This window comes from Geospiza fortis, unplaced genomic scaffold, assembly GCF_000277835.1.
Source record: "Geospiza fortis unplaced genomic scaffold, GeoFor_1.0 scaffold242, whole genome shotgun sequence".
Lineage (NCBI taxonomy): Eukaryota > Metazoa > Chordata > Aves > Passeriformes > Thraupidae > Geospiza > Geospiza fortis.
Genome location: NW_005054574.1, coordinates 487,091 through 514,436, shown reverse-complemented (window position 1 = coordinate 514,436; position 27,346 = coordinate 487,091). Strand labels below are relative to the sequence as shown.

The 27,346-nt window shown below is 39.6% G+C and overlaps 2 protein-coding genes across 2 annotated transcripts in view; one reads left to right on the top strand and one right to left on the bottom strand.

Moving 5' to 3' along the window:
* The first annotated feature begins 2,021 nt into the window (after window positions 1–2,021).
* On the top strand, window positions 2,022–10,081 carry LOC102040522 (sulfotransferase 6B1-like). The gene is made up of 6 exons (XM_005429778.1): window positions 2,022–2,166; window positions 2,972–3,156; window positions 4,205–4,331; window positions 6,517–6,611; window positions 7,620–7,806; window positions 9,963–10,081. Exons 1-6 carry the CDS (start codon window positions 2,022–2,024, stop codon window positions 10,079–10,081), a joined length of 858 nt encoding a protein of 285 aa, XP_005429835.1.
* A 4,888-nt stretch (window positions 10,082–14,969) lies between these two features.
* The window catches only part of CMAS (cytidine monophosphate N-acetylneuraminic acid synthetase), a 12,544-nt gene continuing 167 nt past the window's right edge, over window positions 14,970–27,346 (bottom strand). Inside the window, exons 1-8 of the mRNA XM_005429770.2 lie at window positions 27,344–27,346; window positions 24,630–24,811; window positions 24,243–24,398; window positions 21,477–21,610; window positions 20,502–20,596; window positions 19,651–19,822; window positions 17,993–18,143; window positions 14,970–17,246 (exon numbers count right to left, since the gene is read on the bottom strand). The exon at window positions 27,344–27,346 is cut by the window's right edge and continues 167 nt beyond it. Coding sequence (XP_005429827.1) covers window positions 16,972–17,246; window positions 17,993–18,143; window positions 19,651–19,822; window positions 20,502–20,596; window positions 21,477–21,610; window positions 24,243–24,398; window positions 24,630–24,811; window positions 27,344–27,346 — 1,168 coding nt within the window. The 3' untranslated portion in view covers window positions 14,970–16,971. The remainder of the gene's footprint in view (window positions 17,247–17,992; window positions 18,144–19,650; window positions 19,823–20,501; window positions 20,597–21,476; window positions 21,611–24,242; window positions 24,399–24,629; window positions 24,812–27,343) is intronic.

Below are 27,346 nucleotides of genomic sequence, written 5' to 3'. Positions count from 1 at the left end.
TGAAAGAGAATAAGCCTGGTAAATATGCAAAACATTTTACAATGAGATTACCTCTGCCAGGTCAAGGCAGTAAAGTTTTACTAGCTTGTGCTATGTGCCTGTAACTGGAATGATGACTCGCAAAATCAACCTTGGAAATATCTCTCTCTGTATATTCAGATTAATATGCACATTCAGAATAACACAGGAACAGGGTTTTTTATGCCTTTGGACATAGTTTGTATACCTGAAGTAACCAAAGTGAAATCTGCTGACAGAGATAGGTTTTTGAGTATTCACATCTTAAGGTATGAAGCAGTGGCTTAGGTGTTTAGCCTGGGGGCAGGAGGAAAATGTTGAGCTCTTCTGGGAGATTCCCTAATTCCTACCTGAGCACCTATATCCAAGTGTTTCTTATACCCCCACTGACTCTCTGGAAAGATTCCCCACCACCTCTCATCCTTAGCAATAGGGAACATCTTTCCAGAGTGCATTTTCCATGATTTTCAACCCCACCTGGCCCTGCAGGAGAGAAATTCTGAGTTTACTGATGGCACAGGCCATGTTTTGTAGGTGAAAAATGTTTAAGGACAACTTTACAGGTGAGAAGATCACTTCTCTTTGAGGTTGAGAAAGGAAAGAGGGGTGCAGGAAATCAACTTTACATTGCTGGCTTTTGTGGAAATTGGATTAGAAATAAGCAAGCACAGAAGCTGGTAAGTGTTCTTATTTCTTGTGAGCAATCCTGGCTGCTCAGGTGTTTGTTGGAAGGATATGTCTATTTATTAATTTCTCACCAGGGCTCAGGGGAGTACATCTGGGAATCAGCTCCTCTGACCAAACCTAACTTGTTATTTATGATAAAAAAAGAACATTGGTAAAGCTGGAAAATTCCTGGAGCATTGCTTAATTTTAAACCAAGATTTCCAAGGAGGTTTTTGAGTTGAAGATATTGAAGGGCCTTGGCTGAATATATTGGAGGATTCTTTCAATAGGAATAGTGAAGCCACTGGATTTTTGAAGAAAAGAATGTAAAAAAGAGTAAATTAATTTGTGACCATTGAAGGGAAAATTGAAAATACTAAACATTCTAAAATGTTTTAGTTCATAACTGAGCTATTTATTTTACTGGGATACATTCACATTACTTAAGGTCACATTAAACAAAAGTGAAGTTTTCTGTTTGAAAAACGTTAATGATAGTTTCCACAGATTCAAATGGAAAAAAACCAAACCCAAACATTTGAAAACAGATAATTAATGGAGGACTGGCTCTTTCCTGAAAGTGACTTTTGTATTGATAAATCTGCATATTCTGTGGAAAGATTTAAAAATCTTCAACCACTTCTAGTCACAAAACACACAGGATTAAAAGCAACATTAAATATCTATATAATACATCTATTTAAATATCTATTTTCATTTTGGGATTTTTGTTGCTTATACTCTTCTTGTGGAGACATATAACATCTTAAAAAATGATTGTGCCTCACAAGATTCAAGCACTTTGAATCAATTTGCACTTTTGAAATTTCAAGCTGTTGTATAGTTGATAAAATGAAACAAACAAAAAAATTTTCATTCACATAAAAAAACCATTGTTTCTCTAAAAATCAACATTATTTTAAGATGCAGCTTTTTCCTTGGAAGGTAAGAATATTTTCCAACAAAACATAACTTACAGAAGAATCATATTAAGCATATTTTAATGTAATGTTAATTGTCATTATTTTTCACAATTAAATTTGACCATTACCTCATTTCTTTATCTGGAGAGCCAATAAATGACAAATGGGATTCATTTTTCATGACTCAGCATTGTGGTTATTTATTAAGTTAGCTCTAATATTTCAGTTGCCTTTATCAACTACCTGAAAAAACAAATCAATATCTGATAGGGCATTGCAGCAAAGTATATAAGCATGAGGTTTGTGCTGCTCGGTCTCAGTTTGTCACTTCCAGCCACCTGACTAAGAAGTGACATTTAAATCTTCCTCCTATCCCTGTTATCTGATTTGCAGGAACCCAAGACTTAAGCAACCATGTCCAGCTCAGGTGAGGCAGAGCTCCTACACACATTTAAGGGGATTCCCTTTACCACCAGGTCTTCTCCAGAGCTTTTAAAATCCTTGGATACTTTTGATGCTAGAGAAGATGATGTCCTTTTGGTTTCCTATCCCAAATCTGGTAAGTTCTCATTTTCAATGTTAATTGCAAGAAGCCTTGATTTTGTGTTTCATGTTCTCTGCTCAAACTACTTGGGAAATGTCTGTGTGAAAGAAACAGGAGAGCATGTTTAAGTATGTGAATGTATTCTCCTGTCAGTAAATGTTCATATTACAAGAAATATGGGTCATTTCCCAACATTTTGATTCTGTAATTGAAAACAATCTCAGGTGTTTTCATGTTGGAAAACAAATATATATTCCTTACCTGTAAGCAAAATCTGTACTTGAAAGATTTTCTTGAGGACTTTCTACATTCAATTATGAGCAAGTCAAGAATTGTATGAAGTTATTTGTGTGCCTCTTGGCTGTAGATTTATTAATTTCTTATCCTCTCTCCACCCACCTCTCTTGGACAGAGGAGCACACATGCAGGGGAGCTCAATCAATACTTTCAGAAATATACAGACTCAAGTTATTGTAAGGAAAAAAAAAACCCAAACAAACAGATTATTCTAAAATAAATTATAAAAACAATATAGCCACCTCTCAGCTGACAGCAGTTTGTCTAATGGAATGGTTTTGGTACCAATATTAACATTTCTTTCAGAGTTATCTTGTAATTCAGATATAGCCCTAATTTTTTCAGTGTTTATATATTTGGAGCCAATGGGATTATTTAGTCATGTAAAGTTTCTTGAATCTGTAGGATTAGAAATATAACTTGTTCACTAGCAAGGTGTTTCTGTATGAAAAATGCATGTTTCACAGTAATAAATATTCATCCTTTTTGTTTGTTTTGTTTACTTAAAATTCCTCTTCTGTAGGCACTCACTGGCTTGCAGGAGTTATAACAAAGCTTTACGATGCTCAAGTCACAGTAACATCTCCCATTGAACTTGGAGACATTTCCCAGCTGGAGGAGCTGAATAAACTCTCATCGAAGAGAATCATCCCAACACATTTAGACTACAACATGTTGCCTCCAAATTTTAAGAATAAGAAATGCAAGGTAAGGCAAAAATGATATCAAAGCAGTAAAATATGTAGAAAGTATACTAGGAATCTAATTTGTCCTGTTGATCCTTAGTAATTTTTGAATGATTCACAGTTTTTAGAAGTGTTTTGCTGTGAATTTTGGAGACACTGCTGACCACCAGTTGAAGGCAGCAGGAGCAGAGACTTGGACTGGGGACTGGGTTGTGCTCCTGCCCCACTGCTCCCATGGGGTGATTTTTACACCAGGCACCACACAAAATAGGACATCAACATCTTTCAATCAGAAGTCTCTCATTAGTAGTTGGGGTGTTCTCATGACCTCATTTCCTACTCTCAGAAAATCTTGGCTACTTACAGGTTTCTCTGGGATTAAAGGAACTCTGACCCTCCTGCTGGAGCTTTCTGAAGAGCCCATAAAGGCATTGGGCAAACAGAGGAGAAATGAGATGAGGGAGGCAGATTCAGAGCACAGTTTTGAGTTCATAGAATCACAGAATCACCTGGATTGGAAGAGACCTTAAAGATCATCTTGTTCCAACCTCCATGCAATGGGCAGGGACACCTGCTAAACAAGTTCCTCCCATGCTAATATGGGAGATTTAAAAAATAAGCTCTGGGTCTCAGATTTTATATTCAAAGTAAAAAATTTCAAGATCACTCAGTTCCAGACTTTTGGGACAACGCTGATTTGAATAAAAGGACAAAATTTATGTTTTGCAGCTGTCCTTTGAATGTTAATTAGTAAATGCTTTCATATGTGAGATGTATGAGACAATATGCTGACTGAAGGCTAAAGTTAACACAGGCTCTTTCATAAAACATAAACATTATCCAGCCAGGGCAAACACACCTCTGTCCACATGGAATTGTTTGCTAATCACTATGGACTCCTTACTAAGAAGAGATTTCTAATTTAATGGCATGGTCACTGAAGGAGGAATCCTAAAGGAAAGGGTTTTGACACTGCAAACTGCCTATGACAATGTTCTGTTTACACACAGAGCTCCTCTTAAATAAAGGGAGGATATTATCATTAATAACTACATTTTCTTCATTTGCAGATGATCTACATCAGCAGAAATCCAAAAGACACTGCAGTTTCCATGTTTCATTACTACAGAGATAACCCAAACCTTCCCACTGTAGACAGCTGGACTGCTTTCTTTGACCTGTTCTTAAAAGGCAATGGTAAGGTTAAATGTTTTCTCTTTGCAGTTCACATTAGTTTGTTGTGCACAGAATGACTTAAGAAATTTGAAGGAATATGCTGTGTGAAAACTCCTTATTCATATGGAGTTGGTGGGGATAAATCCTAATGCCAAGCTAAACAAGAGCAAATAATAGGATGCTCTCTTCAGCCCTGCAAGGAGTCATTCTGAGAAGCAGCTGCATCATTCCAGCACAGCTCTTTGCAGGTTTTTGCTGCTCTTTGCTGCCCTGGGTGAGCAGGGCCATGGTTGGCGACAGAGCATGTGAGGGGACTGTCATCAGGCTGCAGGGACAGCTGTGACTGCAGGTCTGGTGTCTTCTCCAGGCTGGGAGACAGACCTGGGCAGCCCAACAAAGGAGCCTGTTCCTAAAGCCCTTCTGTACACACTCTTCCTGATGTGCTGTCTCAGAAATGGGGTCCAAAGACCAAGGACAAGAGAGAGATTTTTCAGGAATGGTGGGATGGCAGCTGGCAACAGGACCTTGTTCACATTTTCCACTCCCATATTTAGTGTTTTATTACTCCTTTGAGGACATGTGTCACCACAGTGATGATAACAGCAATAATGATTGATCACCTTGAAAACCCCAAAAGAAAATTGCTCCTGCAGTCATCACGGACTCACATCAGAGCTCCAGGAGTCAATTCGTTTACTGCCTCCTGCAGGCTTTGGCTCAGATCTGGTGTTCTGAGTCCAGAGCAGCCCTAAGGCACATACTTCAGTGATTTGCAGGATCTTGGCTTGTTTGGTATCAACTCTGAATATACAGTAGTGAAAAAAAAAGGAAAGAGGATTCTATTCAAGGCCAGGCTGGATGGGGCTCTGAGCAACCTGCTCTGGTGGAAGGTGTCCCTACCCATGGCAGGGGAGTTGGAACTAAATGATCTTTAAGGTCCCTTCCAATCTGAAGCATTCTGTGCTTCAATGATTTTAAAAGCATCTCCTATTTCCCCATAAATTATTAGCCACCTTCTATTTTCCAAGTGCTTATGTGTGGCACAAATAGATAACTATGTTGGTTAAAGAGAAATTTAGGTAAGAGGTGATGTGGAGGGAAAGGTGGTCATTTTTGCTCCTAGTAGAAACATTTCAAGGTTGTGCTGCTTGATCCAAACCTGCAGTAGTCTTGCAGAGTTAATATCAGTTCAAAGCAAGGGTTAGGCCACACAGGGACAACTGTAATGAATTCCCTGGAGTTTCCAAGTCTCTCCTGAAGCCACCAGGACTGTGCTATCACTGGCCACATCCCCAAAGTAGCTGGCTAAGGGAGCAGGGTTTAATTGCACGCTGTGGAGCACACATGCCTTGCACTAAGAAATTGCCTTATGTGCTGGAGATGGCTCCAGACTGGAGCATTCAGCTTAATTATAGCTATTAATTATAATTTATACTTAATTACAACTCACAGTTTGTGATCAAAATGATGTCTATTACAAGACTGGAATTTTCTGCTGGTGGTGGTTATAAAGCAAAGTCACAGTTCTGGAGAATGCTTGCTGAGCTTTCTCTGTTCAAGCCTCTTCTCATTGCCCTGCAAGAGGTTTTCATCTTGCCTTTGAAATGGAGAGGTCAGAATTTTGGTTTTTAAAGGAGCTGAAATTTAGCTGTGTTCCCATGGCTCAGCAAATGGAGCATTCAGACAAAACAAATCAGCTACAAACCCTTCTATCTGTGTCACTGGCTGAATGAGGCATTTGCATGAGTTCTTTAAGTAATTCTTCTTCAGAATTTAAAAATTATACAGATTCCCTTCTGCTGGGATGAAAGAGAGGTAACAACTGTGTGCTCCATTTGCCAGACTGCTCATTTCATCTCCTGCTGAGGTGATCAGATCTCTGTGACCACAGACATGCAGTCAGTCATCTGTGAGATGTTGACATCTTGTTAGGCTGGTACATTTTACTTCATTATTGGCCTTTCCTTAGATCTGGAGCCTGCTTCCACTACAGAATCATATCTCAGAATAGTATGAAAACAAATTCCAACAAGAGTGGAAACCTCTTTGGAAGTTACTTTTGTAAATTTGCATTGCTTGACACAAAGAACTGCCTGTGTTTTAGAGGATTATAGATAGAAATTATTCCCCTAAATGTGTGAGGTAGCATCACAGTTATTTATGAATAAAGTTTTTCTGGATCTCTTTACATGGGTTTTCGTTTCAGTTGTCTGTGGATCCTGGTTTGATCATTTCCTAAGCTGGGAAGAACATGAAGATGAGAAAAATATCCTCTTTTTGTTCTATGAAGACATGAAGAAGGTAAATATGCTCTCTGCTCTTGGTGCAAAAGGCATTACTTGTAAATAAGCATCATTAAAACATCAAAGAAGAAGTTATAAGGAAAAAGGAGAAAGAAGGAAAATGTGAACGTGTATCTTTGGGCATATTTTTTATTTCCATGGAATTTAGTATTAACTAAATAATTCTGACTACACAAGTTATATAAACATGAAATCTTATGAGAATTGCATTTCTTAGATGCAGGAATGGGACTCAGACAATTTTCCTCAGGCTCAGGCAGAGCTTTAAGTTCCCCTTTTTGTCCTATGGAAAGGCCAACCAAGGACATCTCTTGAGGACAACACATTAATTTGCTATGTTTGACATTTCAGGTGAAATTTTCAAAAAGTGATGTAAGACAACAGAACTACTTGCATTTAGGACTTGTGTTCCCAATAAAAAAGAAAATTAGAGGCTGGAGGGGTCAGGAAAAACTTCACTATTCTTAAAAAAGGATGAGTAAAATATCAACATACCTTAGCTTTCAGAGAATAAATTTTTAGGTGAATAGAAAACATTTTCTAGTATCTCCATGAAAATAGGTTTGTTCATTTTTTGGGAGAAAAAAATTCAACTCCTAGGAATATAAACAAACCATTTTGGATGCTGAGTCACTTGTTAGATCTCTAGCTACAGCATGTCCAATGAAATAAGCTACTTGGAGCCCGGCTTTGAGTATTCTTCTATTTCCAGGGAAATAATTCTGAGAGACAGGAGAACATTTTATCTGAAGTGGGAGATAAAATTGACAAAGTGACTGTGTGTGATATGACATACTTATTTATTAATTTCTGTGAGTATGGCTAAGAGGGGAATCAGGTTTATTGTACCTGTCATCTGCACAATCCAACGACATATTTAGCTTTGCTTGAAAGCAAATAAATGTGTGACAAACTCATTATGTAACAAAAGGGATAATTTTCAAATCAGCTAAAAGTCTGGTAATCAGCCCAGAAACATAAAAGCTGTATTTTTCTTATACCTCAGGATCTCCCTAAGGTTGTAAAGGAAATTACTCTGTTCCTGAATTTAAATGTCAGTGATGCTGATATCCAAGACATCTGCAAGAAGTCCTCATTCTCAGAGATGAAGAATGACACAGAAAAGGAGAACAGCGACCCCAGTCACACCGTGTGTGCTCTGACATCCAACAGGAAGCTGATTTTCCGAAAAGGTGAATACCTTTGTGCCTAACACAGGAGAAGCAGTGGGAATCCAGACAAAGACTACAGTGCAGGTCTTTCCTGGGGTCTTTGGGTCAGCCCTGGGAAGTGATGACAGGATTCTTCGACCTGAAGCCCTCTTAAAAATGACTTCCTAACTTCTCTGGCTGCAAATTCACACTTGTACTAGAGAAGCACAGAGGGGTCTGAACTATAGCCTGACTAATATTGCTCTGTGGGAGCTGTTGAGCCAAAAGGAAAGCCTCACCCAGCAATACTCTTTATCTGTCTTTTTTTTAATCTAAAAGTTGACCACCTCGGTGTTTTACAACGTCTCTGATATCACCTGCCAAGGTCACTTAGTTAACTAGAATAAGAAAGAGCCAAACACATTCCTTCTGAATGAGTCTGCTCTTATCACCCCTTATCTTACTGAAATATTCCTGAAGAAGGAATACCCTGACGACGACAACAACAACAACAACAAAAGAATGGTCATAGGTAACTTCCAGAGCTTGGAAAATTTTCCACAGTTCTTAGCTCAGATGTCATTTTAAAATACCCTGAGGAGCTGTTTTCTTGCTCCTGGCATTTCAGAACCTTCCACAGGTTTTGATAACAAGTCAATCAAAACCACTGGTTTTTAAAATTATTTTGATTTAGTTAACTTTTGAACAACAACTGGCAGTTTAAAACTAGGAGTTGTTTCAGTTAATAAACAGAGAAATGTTACCTTCCATTAATTCACAATGGTTTTACCAGCCAGCAAAAACAAATGACAACATACAATCTGTCAATAAAAAAGAAACAAAAAAAAAAAGAGATGCATTTTTCTCAGTCAGTGAACTTTGATAGATATGATGAAAATGTTGAAAAATCCCAACATTTTCACTTCCAAATAGTTCCTTTGCTAAACCCAGATGTTTAGCTAGTTTCAGCCAGTTTACAGAAGAGTTATATACATATGTTTTGCTTTGGGCTCTCTTTTCCTGTCCTTTAGGACAGCATACTGAATGCTATTTTAGTCAGAAAATGAGATTATTATTTTAGTCAGGTTTGGGACGCAGAGCCTTTAGAACATGCACATGGAGGGAAACTGTAAGCATTGTCTCATAAAAATGTATCAGTTTACAAAACTATTTCCTTTTTGCTTGAACTGGGTAACAGTTGAAACACTTCTCTGATCACCAGTGTCCATGGACACCCAGAGGTATTCAACTGCCCATTTAAGTAGCTGGACATCTCATCTATAAAAATTCCTAGCGATTAGGAGCAGGTGTAAGAGTGGGATTAATTTGTCAGGCCATTCTTGCTCCTTTTCTAGGAATCTTTTTTTGTCAGTGGCTTTTGGGCTACCACTCATTTAATAAGTTTAGATGGTGACTACAATTTCCTGTAAAGGTCCCTTCCCACCCAAACTGTTTTATGAATCTATGAATTTTTTGACTATTTACAAGACCATCTAGTAGAGAGACTAAAGAGTCTCTAAAGACTAAAGACAAGGGCCTGGGGTGACAGGACAAGGGGGAATGTCTTCACACTGACAGAGAGGAGGTTTAGATTGAATATGAGGGAAAAATTCCTCCCTGTGAAGGTGGTGTGGCCCTGGCACAGGTTGCCCAGAGCATCTGTGGCAGCCCCTGGATCCCTGGCAGTGTCCAACACCAGGTTGGATGGGGCTTAGAGCAACCTGGGTTAGTGGAAGGCATCCCTGGCCATAGCAGGGGGATGGAACTGGATGATCTATAAGGTCCTTTCCAACCCAAACCATTCTGTGATTCTACAATTTCTTCTACTGACTGTGAAAAAACCCAGGCAGAGACCTTTAACTACACTCAACTAAGGCATGGCAAGATGTCCCTCTGCCCAGACCACCAGGAGCTCTAATTCCACCTTGGAAAGCTGCTGTTCTTCCTCCACCACTTGTGTTGCTGGCACTAATCAGTTCTGAGGATGAGGGTTCATCAAACTTCATGGATGATGATCCATATCTTTCCACCAGAGTATCACCAGAACAATTATGATCCTGACCTACCACTGTGACTGTGGTTAAGAATATATTAATATCTGTGCCAACTGCAACATTAACAAAACTGGGCTGTTTTAAAATCATTTTCTGCTCCACACATTGCTCACTTCACTGTTCTTTCTGTTCCTGCTTTCCTAGGTACTATTGGTGATTGGAAGAACTACTTCACTCCGAAGCAGAATATTAGGTTTCAGGAGATATTTAATGAGAAAATGAAACTCAGCAAGATGGCAAACAGTTTCATCTATGAGTGCTGAGTCCCTGTGAAGAACAATATCCAGTTATCAACAAAAATGCACAAACCAGTTGGTGGGAAGTTCTGAATGGGTGTTCCCACGAGTTTATAGCGCTTCCAATAGGAAGGATTGTAAACATGGGTTCTTGAAAACAGGAAAGTTCTGACACAGTGCCAGAGCTGAACTCAGTTGTCAGAGGGCAGGTGTACATGGTTTCAGAGTCAGGTGTCAGACCTTGGTTTGACAACCGGGTCTACTTCATCATTTATTTATTTTCTTTGCTCCAAGGGGATATGAACAGACTTCATAAACCAGAATAAAGAATTTTACCCAAGATAATATGAAGAGAAAAACAGAAAACAAACTTGCAGTAAACTGAATCTATAAGAAATCTAAAAACACATCATAAGAAAATTACCAAAAATTTGACCCCAGACTTGCTCCTTCTGTAATACACCATGACTTGGAAGTGCCTATCTTACTGGACATTGCTATTGATAATTAAGTTGAAAACTGCAGCATTTGAAGAGCTGAAGTCTGTTTACAAAAGTGCTTCTTTTTTTCTTTCCTTTTCTTTTCTAACAGTATATAGTTCTTTGATGTAACTTATTTCTGGATTAGGTACCGGAGAGTCTTTGTGTTTTAAATGCAACTGATACAAATCCAAATAAATTTCAGCACCACATGTTGAGCAAGCGTAAATGTGTTTATTTTCCATTTGATTTTCTTCCTGCAAAATTCCTGTTTCCAGTGTTTTGATGAGAACTATTTTACTTCCCACTCCTTGAGCAACAAAACCAAACCACAGCTCAGAGACAGCTTAATCCAAACAGCACTTATTTATTTACTCTGCCCTGATAAAACAGATTTTCCAAGAATCAGCTGTCTGTGTCCACATCCCAGGGAGTGTTCTACCCAACCACACAGTTTCAAGGCAGAACACTGTTCCTGTGTGTGAGAGAAGCTCCTCTCCTGGGTGTGTTGTTTCTGAGGTACAGAAACAACCTTGTTTCATCAACACTCATCTCCCTCCAGCCACACACTTCACATTTGCCAGGCAGCCACTTCATTTCATACCTGCTTTGTGCAAGCTGGCATCAACACCTACTGATTTTGCACCTGCACAAAGACACAGAAGTTATGGTGCTGAGGAGAGCGGGAGAAAAGCCTGTGTGCAGTCTGCCATTTACCAACTCAAGACAACCTGAGGGAGATGATGCCCTGCTCTATACAAATAACCAGATGATGTGTTACTTTGCTCTTCTGACATTAAAATCACTCACTTTTCCCCCAAAATGCCACGGTTGCCCTCCTTTCAGGTGTTATTCTTCCACTATTAATAAGTGGCAAGAGATCAGCTGATGAAAATAATTGAACATTTTACTTAGAAACTTATTTTTTTCTGGCTGTTTGAGTATGGGAAAAAAGCCAGAGGGTCCTTGGGGAAATGAGGTTTGCAAGTGAGTTTGGCTGCACTAAGACTGCTGTAAGCAGCTGTTGCACCACACATTGCATGCACACACAAAAAAGATTGTTTATATCAACATCATACTCACAACATGGAACTGTGTGTGAAGGGTTAGGATGAGGACTTGTCTTGTGGATCAAGGTAAGCTACTACTTAAACCTACCCATCAGCCAGGGAGGTAACAGTGTGCTGCTCAAAGTGCAGTTAGTTCCCCAGCTGCTTTAGGGGGGATGAGGAATGACTCAGTTTACAGCATGGCCTACTGGCCAAATAAAGGATTTACATAGATTAAAATTAACCAAAAAAAAAAAAAAAAGGTTTGGCGGGTTTAATCAGAGCTAGGCCACGTGTCTCTATGCTACCCAAGCTCTGACACAATGACAGTAGCCTGGCTGGGGAGTAGCCTGAGCTCCCTTGCTGCTAGCAGGGGCAGCAGTTCAGAGGCACTGCAGGGCACTGGTCCAGTTTGCTCTCCACATTGCCAAGCACTGCCTGCAAGTTTACCTCTTAAAACCTCTTGACTTCCATAATAAATCAAATGTCTGCTTTGTTTGAGCAAAGTGCCTCCAAGTGTTGATACAGTGATGTGGCAAGCCGAGACCAGGGCCTGCTTGTGAGTTATCAGAACTACTGCCCATAAAATCAGTTCAGACTCCAGGCAGAGATAAGTGTAGCTCCTTAAGGTCCTTTAAGAGGCAGCATTCAGAGAATGGAATTGATCCAAAGGTAGATCATGATAAATATATTCAGGGAAACTTAAAGTTCAATAAGTGACATGAATGGGAGTGTTTTATATTTGTCTAAATCGGGTAAAGGGCCGTGAGGGGAATGAGGAGAAGCGGAGGCCACTTGGATCTGTTCAGCGGGAGGAGACTGAGGGGAGGCCTCGCTGCAGTTACAGCACCCTCGTGAGGGAAGGGGAAGGGCAGGCCCTGCTCTCTGCTCTGTGTGACCAGGGACAGGACCCAGGAACGGCTGGAGCTGGGTCAGGGCAGGGTCAGGGTGGGTATCAGGGAAAGGTTCTTCCCCAGAGGGTGCTGGGGCACTGAACAGGCTCCCCAGGGATGGTCACGGCCCCAAGGCTGCCAGAGCTCCAGGTGTGTTTGGACAGCGCTCTCAGGGATGCACAGGGTGGGATTGTTAGGGGTCTGTGCAGGGCCAGGGGCTGCACTCCTGATCCTGAGGGGCCCCTTCTAACTCAGCTTATTCTGTGATTCTGAAGTACTTCATCCCATTTTGAAGCTTTTTAGAACAAGCTTTACCTGATGAATAGAAACACTTCTGCTGGGCCTCACTGCTCAGAAGGATCAGTGAGTGGCAACTGATCCCCTCCCAACTTGAGTCTGAACTGCTGTGGACAGAGTGTAACCAGAAAAAAAAAGGTGGGTCAGTAAAAACAAAATCCTACATGGATTACTGCTACTGTACTAGCCATAAACAGGCTACTGTACCTACTGCACTAGCCATAAACGGGTGTGCAACTATACCTTCAGATAAAAGTTACAGCCCTGGAGAGACTATTTCCATGTTTAATACAAGAGTAGCCATAACTAGTCCAGATATATTTCAATTTAGGCCAGAAACTTGTCTGCAAAGCATGTGAACAATCAGGAAAAATGTATTTTCCAGAATGTTCTCCAGACCTCTGAGTACATTTTGGCCAAGAACTTTCACAGCAATTTACTGTATCTCTAACTACAGTAATAATGACCACTGATTCATCCAAGGTACCTGTACTCTTACATAATTCTGCATGTACTTTTGCCCTATTTTCCTTTTTAAAGATTAGATTAATCCTATTTATAATAGTAATGCCATGTTCTTCTGGTCACTGTATCAGAGCTACACACTGATGTGGAATGAACCACTAACATACATTGTGAAAAAAAATACAATGCAGTTGGGTATTTCCTACACAAGGAATAGGAAGAAAAATCCAAGGTTCAGAACCAGAACTGTACTGAGTGTCAGATTCATGAAACACATGGTCCAAGCCTGTTTTAAGTATTCTGAGGTCCATTAAATGTCTGTAACCCATGTCCAGCTCCAGAAATCCATGAGCTGCAAATGTCCTGAGGCCACAGAAAAACTGGAAAGCACCACTAAATACAACATGGTAAATTTATATTCCTTAGGCACCTGATTTTGGTCACTGCTAGCTTCTTCAGTGGCCTTTCCATGGCTTCCCATCCTTAATTTTACAGATATTTTAACACAAGTCCCTTCAGTCCAAAGTGAAGAATCCTCCTTCCAAAGTGAAGAAATCTGGTTTGGCTACTGCTGTGACTGAATCTGATTCCTGTCTTACATCATCCATTTTACCCTCCCACATTTACTCCCTTTGGAATGCTATAGGCTTTTCAATACAAAATAAACAAAACATGCAGTATTCAAGATACACACAAACCACTGAATTATACAGTCGATTAATTATTTTTATCCTATTTGCTATATATTATTTTTCTAATAATTTCTGCTTTTTCAACTGCTAGCACACACTTCAAACCACTAGATACTTTTCTGAATTATAACTGCTCTGTGAAAATGGATATTTTAACACTTATGTTAGGATTGGTTTTCAGTTAAGCTCAGCTTGTTTTATATACACCTCCTCAGTTTCACCAGGCCCTCTCTTTGCTAACTTGAATAATTTGGTGTCATTACCTTCACATTGCTCACTGCTCATTCTCTTTCATGCCTCCCCCACAGAAGGGGGAATGCTCTATTAAACCAGAGCCACATCCATAAACATACCTAGAATCAGAAAAGGAGATAGACCAACCTATCCCAGAACAAGAGAGAGAGAAACAAACCCACCATCCAAAGATTTTTCAGACAAGGTATAACTGGTAAGTTTTTCTAACCCATTTTTGCGTCAGGTTCACACATAATGATGTTCTTCTTCTGTACAGCATTACTGCTTTTGTAATGGTAACAATTAGGATAATTGGTCCTGCTGGGTGGAATTAGACTAATTTTGACTTATTTCTGCAAAAGGTAAATAGTGTTTTAAGACCAAACTAACAGAAAAAAAATAATTAAAACCAAAAACCTTCCCCCACATAGGCTCTGGAAAAACTAGTTACCTAAAATGTGTGATCAAGGTTTAAAAGTCTTAAAAACTTGAAATCAGCAAGTATTAAAACATATCTCTGACTTCAAAAGGCTGAGATATATGTGATTCATATTGATTTGAATTGACTTAAGGTCAGAACTTGTTGCATCACCGAACAGGAACTGGAGAGGAAGATAAACTGAACAGGAGAAAAAACAGATAAAAATAAATAATGAGAGTCAGAAGTGGGTGAAGGTGTGAAGGATTAATTTGGGCACTAAATCTGTCCACCTTTGCCATCATAAATCATTTGTGCGGCACATGAACTTGGGAGTGTATGATTTGCAGTACAGAAACTCAATGCAAGCCAGTCCATAACCATTCTCTACTTAAAAGACTAAAGAAAGCTGTTTATTTAAAATTTGATGTACTTTTCCATAATAGCTTACTACAAATATTTACATAGTTTCCTATTTTTCCATTTCACATAATCATGACAGAACAGCCCATATTACCAAAGACCTTCTTTGAAATAACCTAGGTTAATTGAAGCAAAAAAACAAGAGCTCACATGGCCAAAAGATGATCTCAGAATTAGCCCAGAATAACAAAACTGACCATTGAAATCGACTCTGAATGAGTAATACTCCTCTAATCAAAGGCAGTTGTGGTGTCACATGTACTGGAACAGGCCTTGGAAAAATATTCTACACATTTGGACCTTTTCTGGGACTTGGGATTTCACCTCTAAGGTGACAGAGTTACCCTCACTGTCTCTGCCTCTCTGACCCCTAAATCCTTCATATGATTGAGACTCTTCTGTAAAATCAAGAGTAGTAATTAAGGCATCCCTGTTCCTACCCTATAATTAGACTTTCCACTGCAGTGTGGGCAATACAAATCTGAACCTTTCAGGAAGCAGTTCCTGCATATCCCATATCTTTTTTTGGTAAACAGCCTCTAGAGCTCTTTTATCCTTCATATTCTTTCCAATGTAAGATAATACCATGAATTCATCAAAGTGAAAACCTTGATGTCCAAAATGCGGCTCCCCTCTTGTCAAACTCCATGGGATTTATCCAGCACAGAACCTTAAAACGTGACAGAGACACTTAAATTTAGGTGACTTAGAGCTGATTAGTACAATAAACAATTTGTCTGTTAACTGTAGATAGGCAGTAAATAATTTCAGTTCAACATTTTGCTTTCTGAAAGGAAGTAAACACAAGTTTATCAGAGGCCAGTATATCAGGTGATATACTGGGAGTATAACTATTTATACAATACAAAATTTAGCACAGAAACAAAATAAAATGACAAGCCATTATTATTCACCTCACTTGTAACTGCCAGTGTTCCATGGGTATTTTTATTTTTAGCATAACCCAAACCAGAACTGAACTCTGATATATACTATTGTATTTGTAATGTACAATACAAATCCTATTTTCAATAAATACAAGCATGTAAACCAGTTTTAACATGCTAAAGTAGTCTGTCTATATATTTTATACAAACCTACATCAACTATAGTTTGGTTTTGTTTTTTTTTTTTTTTAAGAGCAGCTACTTTTCCATACAATAAACCTAAAGACTTTTATTTGGCTTTAACTCTTTTGAGGTTGCAATATAGTCTTCAGAGAAAGAAACTGAGTTTCTGCAAAGATCTCAAAGACAATGGGAAATTTAACTCCAAATTTGGCAAAATATTAATTTAGGGTTAATTAACTTCAATAAAACCCAAAAGGAACAGATTCCAAGAGGCACAATTCCAAATGTGATTTAATTATTTATGAGCTTCAAACTGAACACATGTTAAAGTGCTTTTTCAAACAAATATTAACTTGTTTCACAGTACCTGTGTTGTATTTTAAAAATAGAGGAGGAAGTTTTATTGATAAGTATTTTACACCTGACCTCTCCAGCACATGTTAAAACTCTTCCTTGCTAAGGACAAAGCTTGTAAAATGCAATCACACAACCACAACACCATGCATTTGATAAAAGAAATGCAAACCACACGAGCAAAACTGACAGAAGTTTTGAAGTTTTTAAGCCTGAACTACAAATCTTCAAGTCATGCAAAATCATTGATCCCTGAAAACATTCCGATTATGAAATAAATAGGTGTCATTCCTGTAGGACAGGTGTGATGATTAACAGCAGATTTACAGGGCACTCTCTCTTGTAGCATTCCTCCCATTGCATATAATGGCTTTTAAAATCATCATGGATATGATCATATTTTCAGCATATAATCATGAATGTGGGACCTGGAATTAGGAGGAGACACCTTTTTAACTCTACTGGTGCTGTAAAATTTGAAAGGTAAGCATTCCTTTGGGATATGGATGTACTGAGGAAGAAAAGCAGGATTGACCAATGGCGTTACTCTTTCTCCATCAGTTCCTTATTTCCTTTCCTGGTGTTCTCATTTCTCCCCATTTCCTTCTCTGCTGAGCTGATTTCTTCCAGCTGCTTCCTTGCAGAGTTCACTTTCTCTAAGAGCAGGAATATGTGTTCTGCAAACTCCCGCACAGCTCCGCAGCCACCTCTGCTCTTACAGATGTAACCAGCAGCCTTCTGCGCAGCGGCACAGGCATCAGCAGGCACAGCACTCATGCCTGCCTGCTTCAGGCACTCCACGTCAGACTCCTCATTTCCTGGGGAGGAAGATGACAGGCAAGGCCAAATATCACAGAAGGGAAAGAATCAGTATTTTTCTCAGTGTTTTTCTGGGTATGCAGTGATCTGATTTTTGAATATTTTTTTTGTCACAATGTTCATCTCAGCAGCTCAACAGCACTTTGCACATGCAAGTCAGGAGTTGGAAAATCTTGGTGATCCATATAAATGATGATCACACTTCACAATCTTCAGGCAAAAGAATGCTACTTTTAAGAGCAGTAAAATTATGTGGGCAGCTGAATAAGCATTGGCAGGACTCCTCACTTAGCCTGTCACTGAAATACAGTTTAGCACAGAAGCACATGGCTTTCAGTTCTAATTCTGTCCATTTCTGATTACCAGTTCAGAACATAATCTATACAATATCCCCCTGAAATCAACTAGAATGAGTTCAAAATTGTCAGCTCGAAGTGTATACTTATCAACATTTTGATATCAAAATGTTTCCTAAAAACAAAAGCTTTCCTATACCCCACTGGAAAAACAGTGAAGACTCCCCTTACCAAATTACACAGATTCATCACTGTCTGTAACATTTAGATTGTACCCTAACAGGCCATAAAATACTTGCTTTTGGTGATTGTGTGCTGCAATGTGCACAGCAATCCCATTAAATTCAGTGTATTTACAAAGAGAAAAGTGGTCTGAAGCTCAGCAGCAGTACAATGATTCCATTTGTCTATGCTATTTAAATTAAATAAATCAAAGAAAAGGAACTGACCTAAGTAAGCCACCTCTTTCCAGCTCAAGCCCATGTCCTCCTGCCAGTCCTTCAGAACCTGTAGTTTATTTGTTACACTGACTTTTGCTACACATCCCAGCTGCATGGCTGACAGTGTTTTTGAACAATCTCTGTCAGAGATGAGTCGAACCTATAGAAATAAGATTAGATTAAGTTCTACACCAAAGAAATATGACATATAAGTTGATTTACTATAACAAAAAAAAAGCACGTTTTGCTTGTAAAAGGTCTCTCTGGAAAAGCACTGAATGATTGGTTTTCAAAACTCGGAGCAGAAGTGATTAGCATCCAAAACCACAGAGTCTTGAGGTTCCTTTAGGAAGGTGAAATACCTTTCTACAGCCCTTCCTGATGTTCAAAAATAATTTACATTTGTCTTTTTAAATGCAACATGTACTAAATAAAATACTAAATATCACAGTATGGTGGCATGGTGACGATCTAGTGTAGTATGATCTAATTAACTCACAATGTGGAATGAGAGAATTCCCAAGAAAGATTTCAGAAATATTTGCCAAAGTAGAACATGAAGTTTTTTCCTTGGCCCCTCTACTTACTAACATAACTTTATTTATAGCACCATTTCAGAGCACCAAACCAACACTACACAGACTGAAGCAGCACAGCACATTTATCTCTGGAAGTTCATTCCAAATTTGAAATTTCAGGAATGGTGCACAAGGTAAGCTAAAACCAAAGATAATTGCAGTAGGATTTTTAGAAATCTCAGATGCAAATCCTTCAGGTTTTCTGTCAAAGATGTAGACAAGCTTATCTTCATAATCGCTTTGAAATACAAACAAATGCTTGACACTGATTTTAAGTACAGAATGAAGAGAAGAGGAGCAAAAGGCAGGATTATATCAGCAACATATACTAGAAATAAATAAAGTGCAGCACAAAGACATAGAGGTTTTCAATGAAACATTTCAAGTCAAAGAAGGTATGGAAATAGGTTCCCACAGGCAACAAAACAGCGATTACAAGCTTCCTACCCCTCTGGCTTCCTAGAAAATGAAGCTGAGGGACTGCTGAAAAAACGTCTACTCCAATTCACAGGAGTGGGCTCTGGCGTGACCTCATTGTGGCCTCCCAGTGCCTGAAGGGAGCCCACAGGAAAGATGGAGAGGGACTCTTGACAAGAGCCTGGAGTGACAGGACAAGGAGGAATGGCTCCAAAGTCAGAGGGGAGGATTAGATTGGATATGAGGAAGAAATTGTGCCCTGTGAGGGTGGTGAGGCCCTGGCACAGGTTGCCCAGAGCAGCTGTGCTGCCCCTGGATCCCTGGCAGTGTTCAAGGCCAGGCTGGATGGGGCTCTGAGCAACCTGGGATAGTGGAAGGTGTCCCTGCCCATGGCAGGGGGATGGAAGAAGATGGTCCCACCCAGGCCATTCTCTGATTCTGTGAAATGGAGAAAGATGCTGTAAATACTGTGATTGAGAACTTTCTCAAAACACTTATTTTCCTCTGGGGGTTCTGAGGATAACATTTGTTCCAACCAATATATTATGCTGCTTGACCACAAGCACTGTGAAAAAACGTCAACTTCTATGCTGCAAGAATATATTTTTTCAGAATCTTTTAATGTGCAGGTTACATGAGACATGAAGACTCACTCTTCAGAACAGCACTTACCTGGATTCCTCTTTTCTTTAACAGATCAATGCCAACAATATCTCTGTAATCGTAGGAGACCATTTCCTTGTGATCTTCTGTCACATAAATGCGACCATTGGTCAAGCATCCATCAATACTGCAAACCAAGAGCTTCACCTCTTTTAGTGGCTCTTTGCCAAAATATCCAAAGCTAGACAAAGAAATTATCTTTTTAGGATGGAAGTTTCTGCACACTTCAAAACCCCAAGTATTTCCCATACAACTGTAACCTTCAGAGAGAAGAATCAGCTTTGAAATTCTTCTTTTCTAATGTTTTTTCTCATCATCATCACTCTCCAACTATATTGCCCCTCTTCAAAGAAACTAACAGAACCACCCAAAAGACAGCTTATTTATGTCATCCATTTAAAAATTAGGATAAAAAAGGCAGAGAAAATATACTCCATTCCCACTCATTATTTCCTTAGAGCAGCTGCAAAGAAAAGGCAGCTGGTGAGGTGGAATCAGCTCATGCGCTCTACACAAACATTCCCATTCCTGGGCATCAGTTACAGTGGACTAGAGCATGGGAATCTGGGGCACCTCAGCTTTCCAGCTGGAGATGATGCTAACACATTGCTGAGGTATAGTAGGGCTTATACTCTTCACCAAGCTGAACTTTAAGGAAAAAATCAAACTAAATATATCCCACCATGTAACAAAAATAATTCAGTTGATTTCAATAGAGAGAGGAAAAAATCCTGGGCAGAAATAAAGTTGCCCAGTTATCCTTGATCTCCATTGCTTACATTCCATGCATTATGAATTCACATGATCACACTTTGAAGCAAGCAGCATCAAAGAAATAAGGGAATAAAAAGTGCTTTTACCTCAACACTCTCTGCTCTGCAATAGGCCAGTCAATGTCTATATCAATATCCACACTGTGCTCTGCACGCATTTCATAGTAGGCCATTTTACCGCCCTGAAGGAAATAAAATCCACTCAAATTTTATGCTTGGGTCAACACAAACACAAAACTCTACAATTTAGCACTGTGAAATGAAAGCCAAATGCCTAGTTATACAGTGGCCACCATGGCTTATATAAAAGTGAACCATCAATTATGTTTTTGCCAGTGACACAGAACCATTTGAAGGAACAGTTAATAACTATGGAAGAAATAGTTAATAACTATTTCCATTTTACAACTAGAGAAAGTGTGCAAGATGTTATGCATGATAGCAATTACATCACATTAATTTCACTAGCTCTTTTGATCAGCAAAATAGTAATGCCTTCAGCATTTGCTTAGGAAGACTATTTTATTATTTGCTTACTGTTACTTAATTTCCAAGGGAAATATATCCACCACACCACAGTGTTGTTCTGCACCACTACATTGGTATGTAAACATCAGGAAAAGGAAAAAGACTGTTAAAGTTACAGTATAAAAATTGGCATAAGATGAAACTGGCTTAACATAGAAATTTACAGATTATGACATGGCTCTGACACTGCATGAAGCTCAGTTTCACACCTTTAGTGGCACTAAAATGAATTCTAAGATACACTGGTGAACTCCTGCAAAACTCAACTCAGTATTGTACCGGTTTAAAGGTAAAGCTATATAGAACATTTATTTGCATAAATTTATTTGCTATGGAGGATGCTGTTTACTGGAACTGCCCTAGCTATAACTAGCTCTGCTAAGTTACAAATAATTAGCAAACTGTTCTGAGGTCAGAGTGCTGTTATTTCACACTGACTGCATCAGAAAACAAAACAGAGTATTGAATTCAGAACCCTCTACAGCAAGAGTAGATGTATTATTCTGAAGAGCATGAAAAACCAGAAGCATTAACCTGCAAGTAGCCTTTCTCAATCAGATGCCTCTTGGCAAAATAAAACGAGCCATTTTCATAGAGCTCCCCAGGCCAGTCTTGCCTCCGGTATCGCTTTGCTGGATTCAGGTTTTGGGGTTCTGTCATCTTGTTTTCTGTTAACAGAGGAAAACAATTACAACAAAAGCTTTATATAATTCCTGTTCAGAGTCACTTAACAACCTAAATAACTTTCTGTTGTAAAATTAAGGGTGTAATTCAGTCACCAGCTTCTCTCATTATTGCCTCCTTCTGCTTAACTTTATAAAGAATCACAGACTGGTTTGGGTTGGAAGGGATGTTAAAGATGATCCAGTTCCTAACCCTGACATGGGCAGAGACACCTTTCACTATCCCAGGTTGCTCAGAGCCCCATCCAACCTGGCCTGGAACACTTCTAGGGACACAGAATCCACAACTTCTCTGGGGAATCACTGAATTGCTTCTCTTTTTGGAACTGTGGATATACTGCAGGACTACTCTGTATGCCTAGCAGTGAAAAAGGAAACTTTTCATTACCACTTTAGAAAAAAAAAACCCAAACCAACCAAACAGAAACAACAAAAACCCAAGAGGTTATTTGCTTCAAAACTTGTTCCCACAAGGAGTAGGCGGGACATTCTACCAGACTGTGCTTGCCAGTGTGAAAGAAATACTATTGCTGTACTCCAACTCCTACTGCATGTGGGAATGCCTGAATGCACTCTGATACCTGAAAGGACCAGCCTGAAATTTGGAAGGTGAAAAAAGAGCATATGTGAATAATTTTTGCCTGTTAAAACATCTTGGGACTTCCCCAAAATACATCCTGTTTAAGGATATGCATTAACTCTTCATAAGTAGTTTAATCAGTGTCCACAAATAAACAAACAGCTGTCTGCACAAACACCATCCCAAAAGATCCCATATTATTACCAAGGACAATTGTACACGCAGCAGAAACCAAATCAAGAGACTTTTGCCCTTGAGCCCCTTCAATCCAGATGTACAAAGCAGCTAAAATTCACCAGGTCTCATGATCCAGTAACCATGAGAAAGTTAGAGGGCATTCTCAAACACCCAAAACATTCGGAGGCTTTAGTAGATACACACACACCCCTTGTGTTTCATAACCAGCTAAAGTTTGTGCTCACTGAAGTGAACATTTCCATTCAGAGAGAGACACCTTTCTCTTTCAGGGTCTATCAATATTAAACCTTAATGCAGAAGGAGCTACAGAGCTACACCAACAAAACCCCCATGAAATTCTTTTAGCGTAATCAGTACTCTAAAGCTGTATGGAAAAATAAAAAGAAGAAAAACCATTGTATAATGCTGCTGTGAATCACTGTCATCTGAAACACCACACAACTGAAAGGCCATTTGCATTTATCCTTAAGCTGCTCATGTTGGCACAATGTGTTTCCAGCTCTCCTCAGTCCTTGCAGCTGAATAATTCCTTATCTCTCACCACATTAAAAACGTTTGGATGTCATTTTGTGCAGAAGAATTACTTCTTTTCTTAAGTAGGCCTCAAGGCTTTCTTATTTAACAATCTGCCTATGGGACACAACCACTTCAGGAACCCACATGGCAGATCCACATGAGATTCATTCTTTCATATTTGTCCCTTCCAGTATCTCAAGATGTGCATGTGGCTTGCTAAACTGCAATCCACAGAATCCTGAAATTGCCACCCATACTTTTGATATTCCTCTTATACTGCACAAACAAAAAGTGTCACTTATTTCTCCTCTTATGGGGAACAATGACAATGTTCAAGTGTTTATTCTAAACAAAGGCTTAACTTTTATTTCAACTTACCTCTAAGATCAAGCCTCATTTATTACACATGCTCTTTTACAGCATGATGCTTTCTAAACTTACAAAAAAATTTAAACTGAAGCAATTTATATCTCAACAAAATAACTGTAATGCCTGAGTAACTTTAATAATAAAGTTTAATAATAAAAAAAAAACTAGAAAAAACACCAAAACTCCAGTGTGAGAGTACCTGAAATAGCCATTTTTAAAAAATGAAAACATTTCTGCTTTAACCACAGAAACAAAGCCAACATACAAAATGTGTGGAATAGCTCTTTGTACCAGGACAAAAGGTGCTTTATAGCTAAACCAAGGTGCAATCTTTATTTGTAAAATGTCAGTCTTTGGTCATCTTGGCCACTGTAGCAAAGGGGCATATTTTCTCTGGGAAAAACCAGTCACATTTTTCTGGATGAGCTAACCAACATGAGTTCAGCACTCATGACTCAAAGGCATTTTGCAACGTGACATAAGTCAGCAGCCAAATTATCAGGATGAAACAAAACCTAAGTCTGCAGGCCAAGAGATTGTCATCCCATTCTCACCAAGATTTTATCTCACATTTTTGTCATTTGTCAGCTACTGCATAGCAAGAACAAACAGTTTTCTAGTTAGGACCTCAGAGTCGTGTCTGAATACCCATGAATACTCACTAGGAAGAAGTTAACATGTAAGGGTTTTTTTGGAACTGTAATGTCAGCTTAGACAAGCTAATAAAATTTTAATATAATTTTAATTTCTACAGTTACAGAAAGGCTGAGCAATGCTCAGTAATATCAAGACACCAATGCTTGGAAGGAATTCCTAAGCCATTTCAAATATCTCAGAGAGAACTCAGTCTATGCCTCAGACATCACTTCCTAAAATAGGATAGGTATGAAAAGCAAGAATTTGGAAAAAAAAAAAAGTGAAGTATAACTGTAACCAGAAAAATCTAAATATTACCTCCTTTCTTTACCTCACTCCATCTGAATTGATGCCTCCTCACAACAGAGAAGACAGAATCAAAGCCCTCCTTCTGGATCATATCTGCCACTTTTATAAGGTCACTGGGATGTAAACAGGGAGATGTTGCTTGAATATTTCCTACAACATCAACCTCTAAAGAAAAACAAAGAGACATTTATGAAACAATCCACATCTTTAGTAACACACAACTGCAAAGTATGGTATGAGTAAGTACCACACACCAAAAAGAAAAAAAAGGAGAATCTGAATCTTTCTGGCTTTTATTTACTCAGTGCTTTACTTTACTTATTTTTCTAAATAATAAGTGCATCATCCCTCTGGGGCTAGAATATAAAAGATCAGCATATTTCATCCCTGATTTACCATGATGATGATTGAGAAACTCTGTGATGGCTTCTAGGGAAGTGGAGGAATCTTGAGAGACTTCGGGGCTTCTGCGATGGACCTGAGCACCAAATTGCTTCGCAACCTTCTCGATCTCATCGTGGTCTGTGGAAACCCATATGCTGTTGGCAGACAGTGACACAAATGAATATAAAGCATAACTCATTATTGACTTGCCTGTTGCAATTTAACTTTAAAAATTGCAACTTGTTTATGTCTGTACTACAACTTGCAATAGAAGGAACTAGTTCTTATATTTGTATTAATAAAACTATCCCAGTCAGTCCAACCAGCAGCTTTTAACAATGGAGATAAAAAACACCAGAGTGTAAAATCTGAATCTTGAGTTGCATCTCATGCAGGAAGCTTAGGCAACATAAAATTTAAAAGTGTTACCAGAAAAATCTAGTGTCAGGACAAAGAATTTGTTAGGCATGTTAACAAATCTATGAATTGTGAATGCGTTGGATGTGGCATTTAGAATCATGTAAGAGTTTAGCTTACAAGAAGTAAAACTGCCACAAAGTTAAAAGATTAGCTTATGCTGCAAGTATGTTAAAATGTGTTAGTCGGACTCCATACACTCCCAGAGAAGGAGCTGTTCAACTTCCATATGTTTTGGCACAGAAAACTTCCAGTACTGGTAAAGTAAGACTGCAATCATTCAGCGAAAATAAACATTTACAAAAGGAAGGGCTAATCCTGAGTATCATGTGATGACAAACACTGAGCAAGTGTGAAGCCACCGCTGTCATCGTGGTCACAAAAAAGCATGAGAAGTGCAAAAACAAAAGCTCTGAAAAGTCACCCTTCCTCTTCCAGCGATGTGGCATTCTCAATGCACTGTCGACAGCAAATGGTGCTGCAGTTACATTTCTTCCCCCAAAGACATCGTGGAATCATCAGCAGAAAAATATGTGTGACAGCAACAGCAATATCAAGTCACACCCATGAGAACAAACACACAAGAGGCGTTTTCCAGAAACTGCTTTGGGATGGTGATCTTAAATACACATTCCCCACTCAACCACCAGAGTTCTGCTGTGTAACAGGTACCTTGCACACTTGTTCCAAAGGTGACAAGGCAAACCTGGTGCATGTCCACCTACTGCACCTGCCATGCCTCAAAGCCAGGCTGCACAACCCTGACTGGCTTCCTGTTGGGAAAATTCAGATGCCAAAGAGAAGCCACAGCAGGTCATTCAGCAGTACAGATTCACAATCATTAAGAAATTATCAGTAACCTCAGTAACCAGAAATGTTCTTGTCTTTTTCTTTATTAAAAATAAAACACAGTGCTGCATCCTCTACTTTTCAGATACAGCAAGAAAGGTTTTCCAGGCCAGATAACGACAGAGCAGCTATGAGATACAGCGCTCTGGATCTAGTTGGGTATATTTCTCCTTGACTTGCTCTGAGCATTATGCAGCAGGTTTGCACTGGGAACCTGCCCCTAAGTGTGCTACACACCAAGCACATCCTAACCATGGCTTTAATATCAGCAAATGTGTAGAAAATCCTCAGTCTTGCTCCTGCAGAGAAATCTGTAATGCCTCTATTCTCAACACCAACAACACACGTTTCTATCTAGCTCTAATTATTGTTTCCGAAGTTTCAGGCACTTGGCCACAAACTGGGCTTCTCTTCTGTGTCACATGGGCACAAAAGATTATCTCCTTCAACTTGACATTTGAGTGAGACTGCTTCTGATGTGCTGGGTCCAGCTGTGGGCTCCCTGATACCAAAAAGGAAAAATGGGAGCAAGCTCAGCAGGAGCCAGCAAGATGACTGGGCCTGGGAGCACACATATGCCAGGAGATGCTGAAAGAGACATCTCAGCAAGGAGGTGATTTCACTGCTGGGCAGGGAGAGAGAAAATAAGGAAAATTTTTCTGGGTGAGCACAGTGAAAGGAACAGAAGGGCTGTGGGATCTCCATCCTTGAAGACGCCAAGCTCAGCGCACACTGTCCTGAGTACCCAGATGACAACGAACCAAAGTCATCCTGTACTTCAGCAGTTCACAGGAGATCACACCCAGCCTGGCAGTCCCATTTAATGCAGATGTCTTGATGAAGTAAACACATCAATATTTACAACATCACCAGCTTGTGGCCACTGAACCATGCATCAGAAAAACTTTAATTTCAATTTACTGTGTAAGACTTTAATTTCTTCATTCCTCTGCTGCTCACCCTCAGCAGGAGGGGACAGCTGAGTTCTTGACAGGGTGCTTGCCTGGCCTGACCCTTAACCCGGTGCCACAGTAACTGCACCCCCTTGTCTCAAGTGAGGATCAATCGTGCCTCAGCGGCAGAGTCACAGCATGGGTCAGGCTGGAAGGGACCACAGCGGGTCAGCTGGTCCCACCTCCCTGCTCCAGCAGGTTGCACAGGATTCCATCCAGGCAGCTTTTGAGTATCTCCACCGAGGGAGACTCCACAGCCTCCCAGGGCAGCCTGTTCCAGTAAAGAAGCTCTTCCTCCTGTCCAGGTGGAACTTGCTGGGCATTACTTCCTGACGCTTCTCCTGTCCCATTGCTGGGCCCCACAGAGCAGAGCCTGGTCCCTGCTCTGAGCCCTCCCTGCAGACACTGACAGTCATCCCTAAGATGAAGCAGCAGCTTTCTTGACGAAGCAGCAGCTTTCCCCAACCTCTCCCTGGCCCAGGGTCCCCCGGCCGGTCCATCCCGAACCCG

Excerpts from the sequence above, each read along its gene's own strand:
- LOC102040522 (XM_005429778.1), top strand. The coding sequence starts at position 2,022 with ATGTCCAGCTCAGGTGAGGCAGAGCTCCTACACACATTTAAGGGGATT. Across the intron at positions 3,157-4,204 it reads TTAAGAATAAGAAATGCAAG|ATGATCTACATCAGCAGAAA; the intron begins GTAAGGCAAAAA and ends CTTCATTTGCAG. Across the intron at positions 7,807-9,962 it reads GAAGCTGATTTTCCGAAAAG|GTACTATTGGTGATTGGAAG; the intron begins GTGAATACCTTT and ends CTGCTTTCCTAG.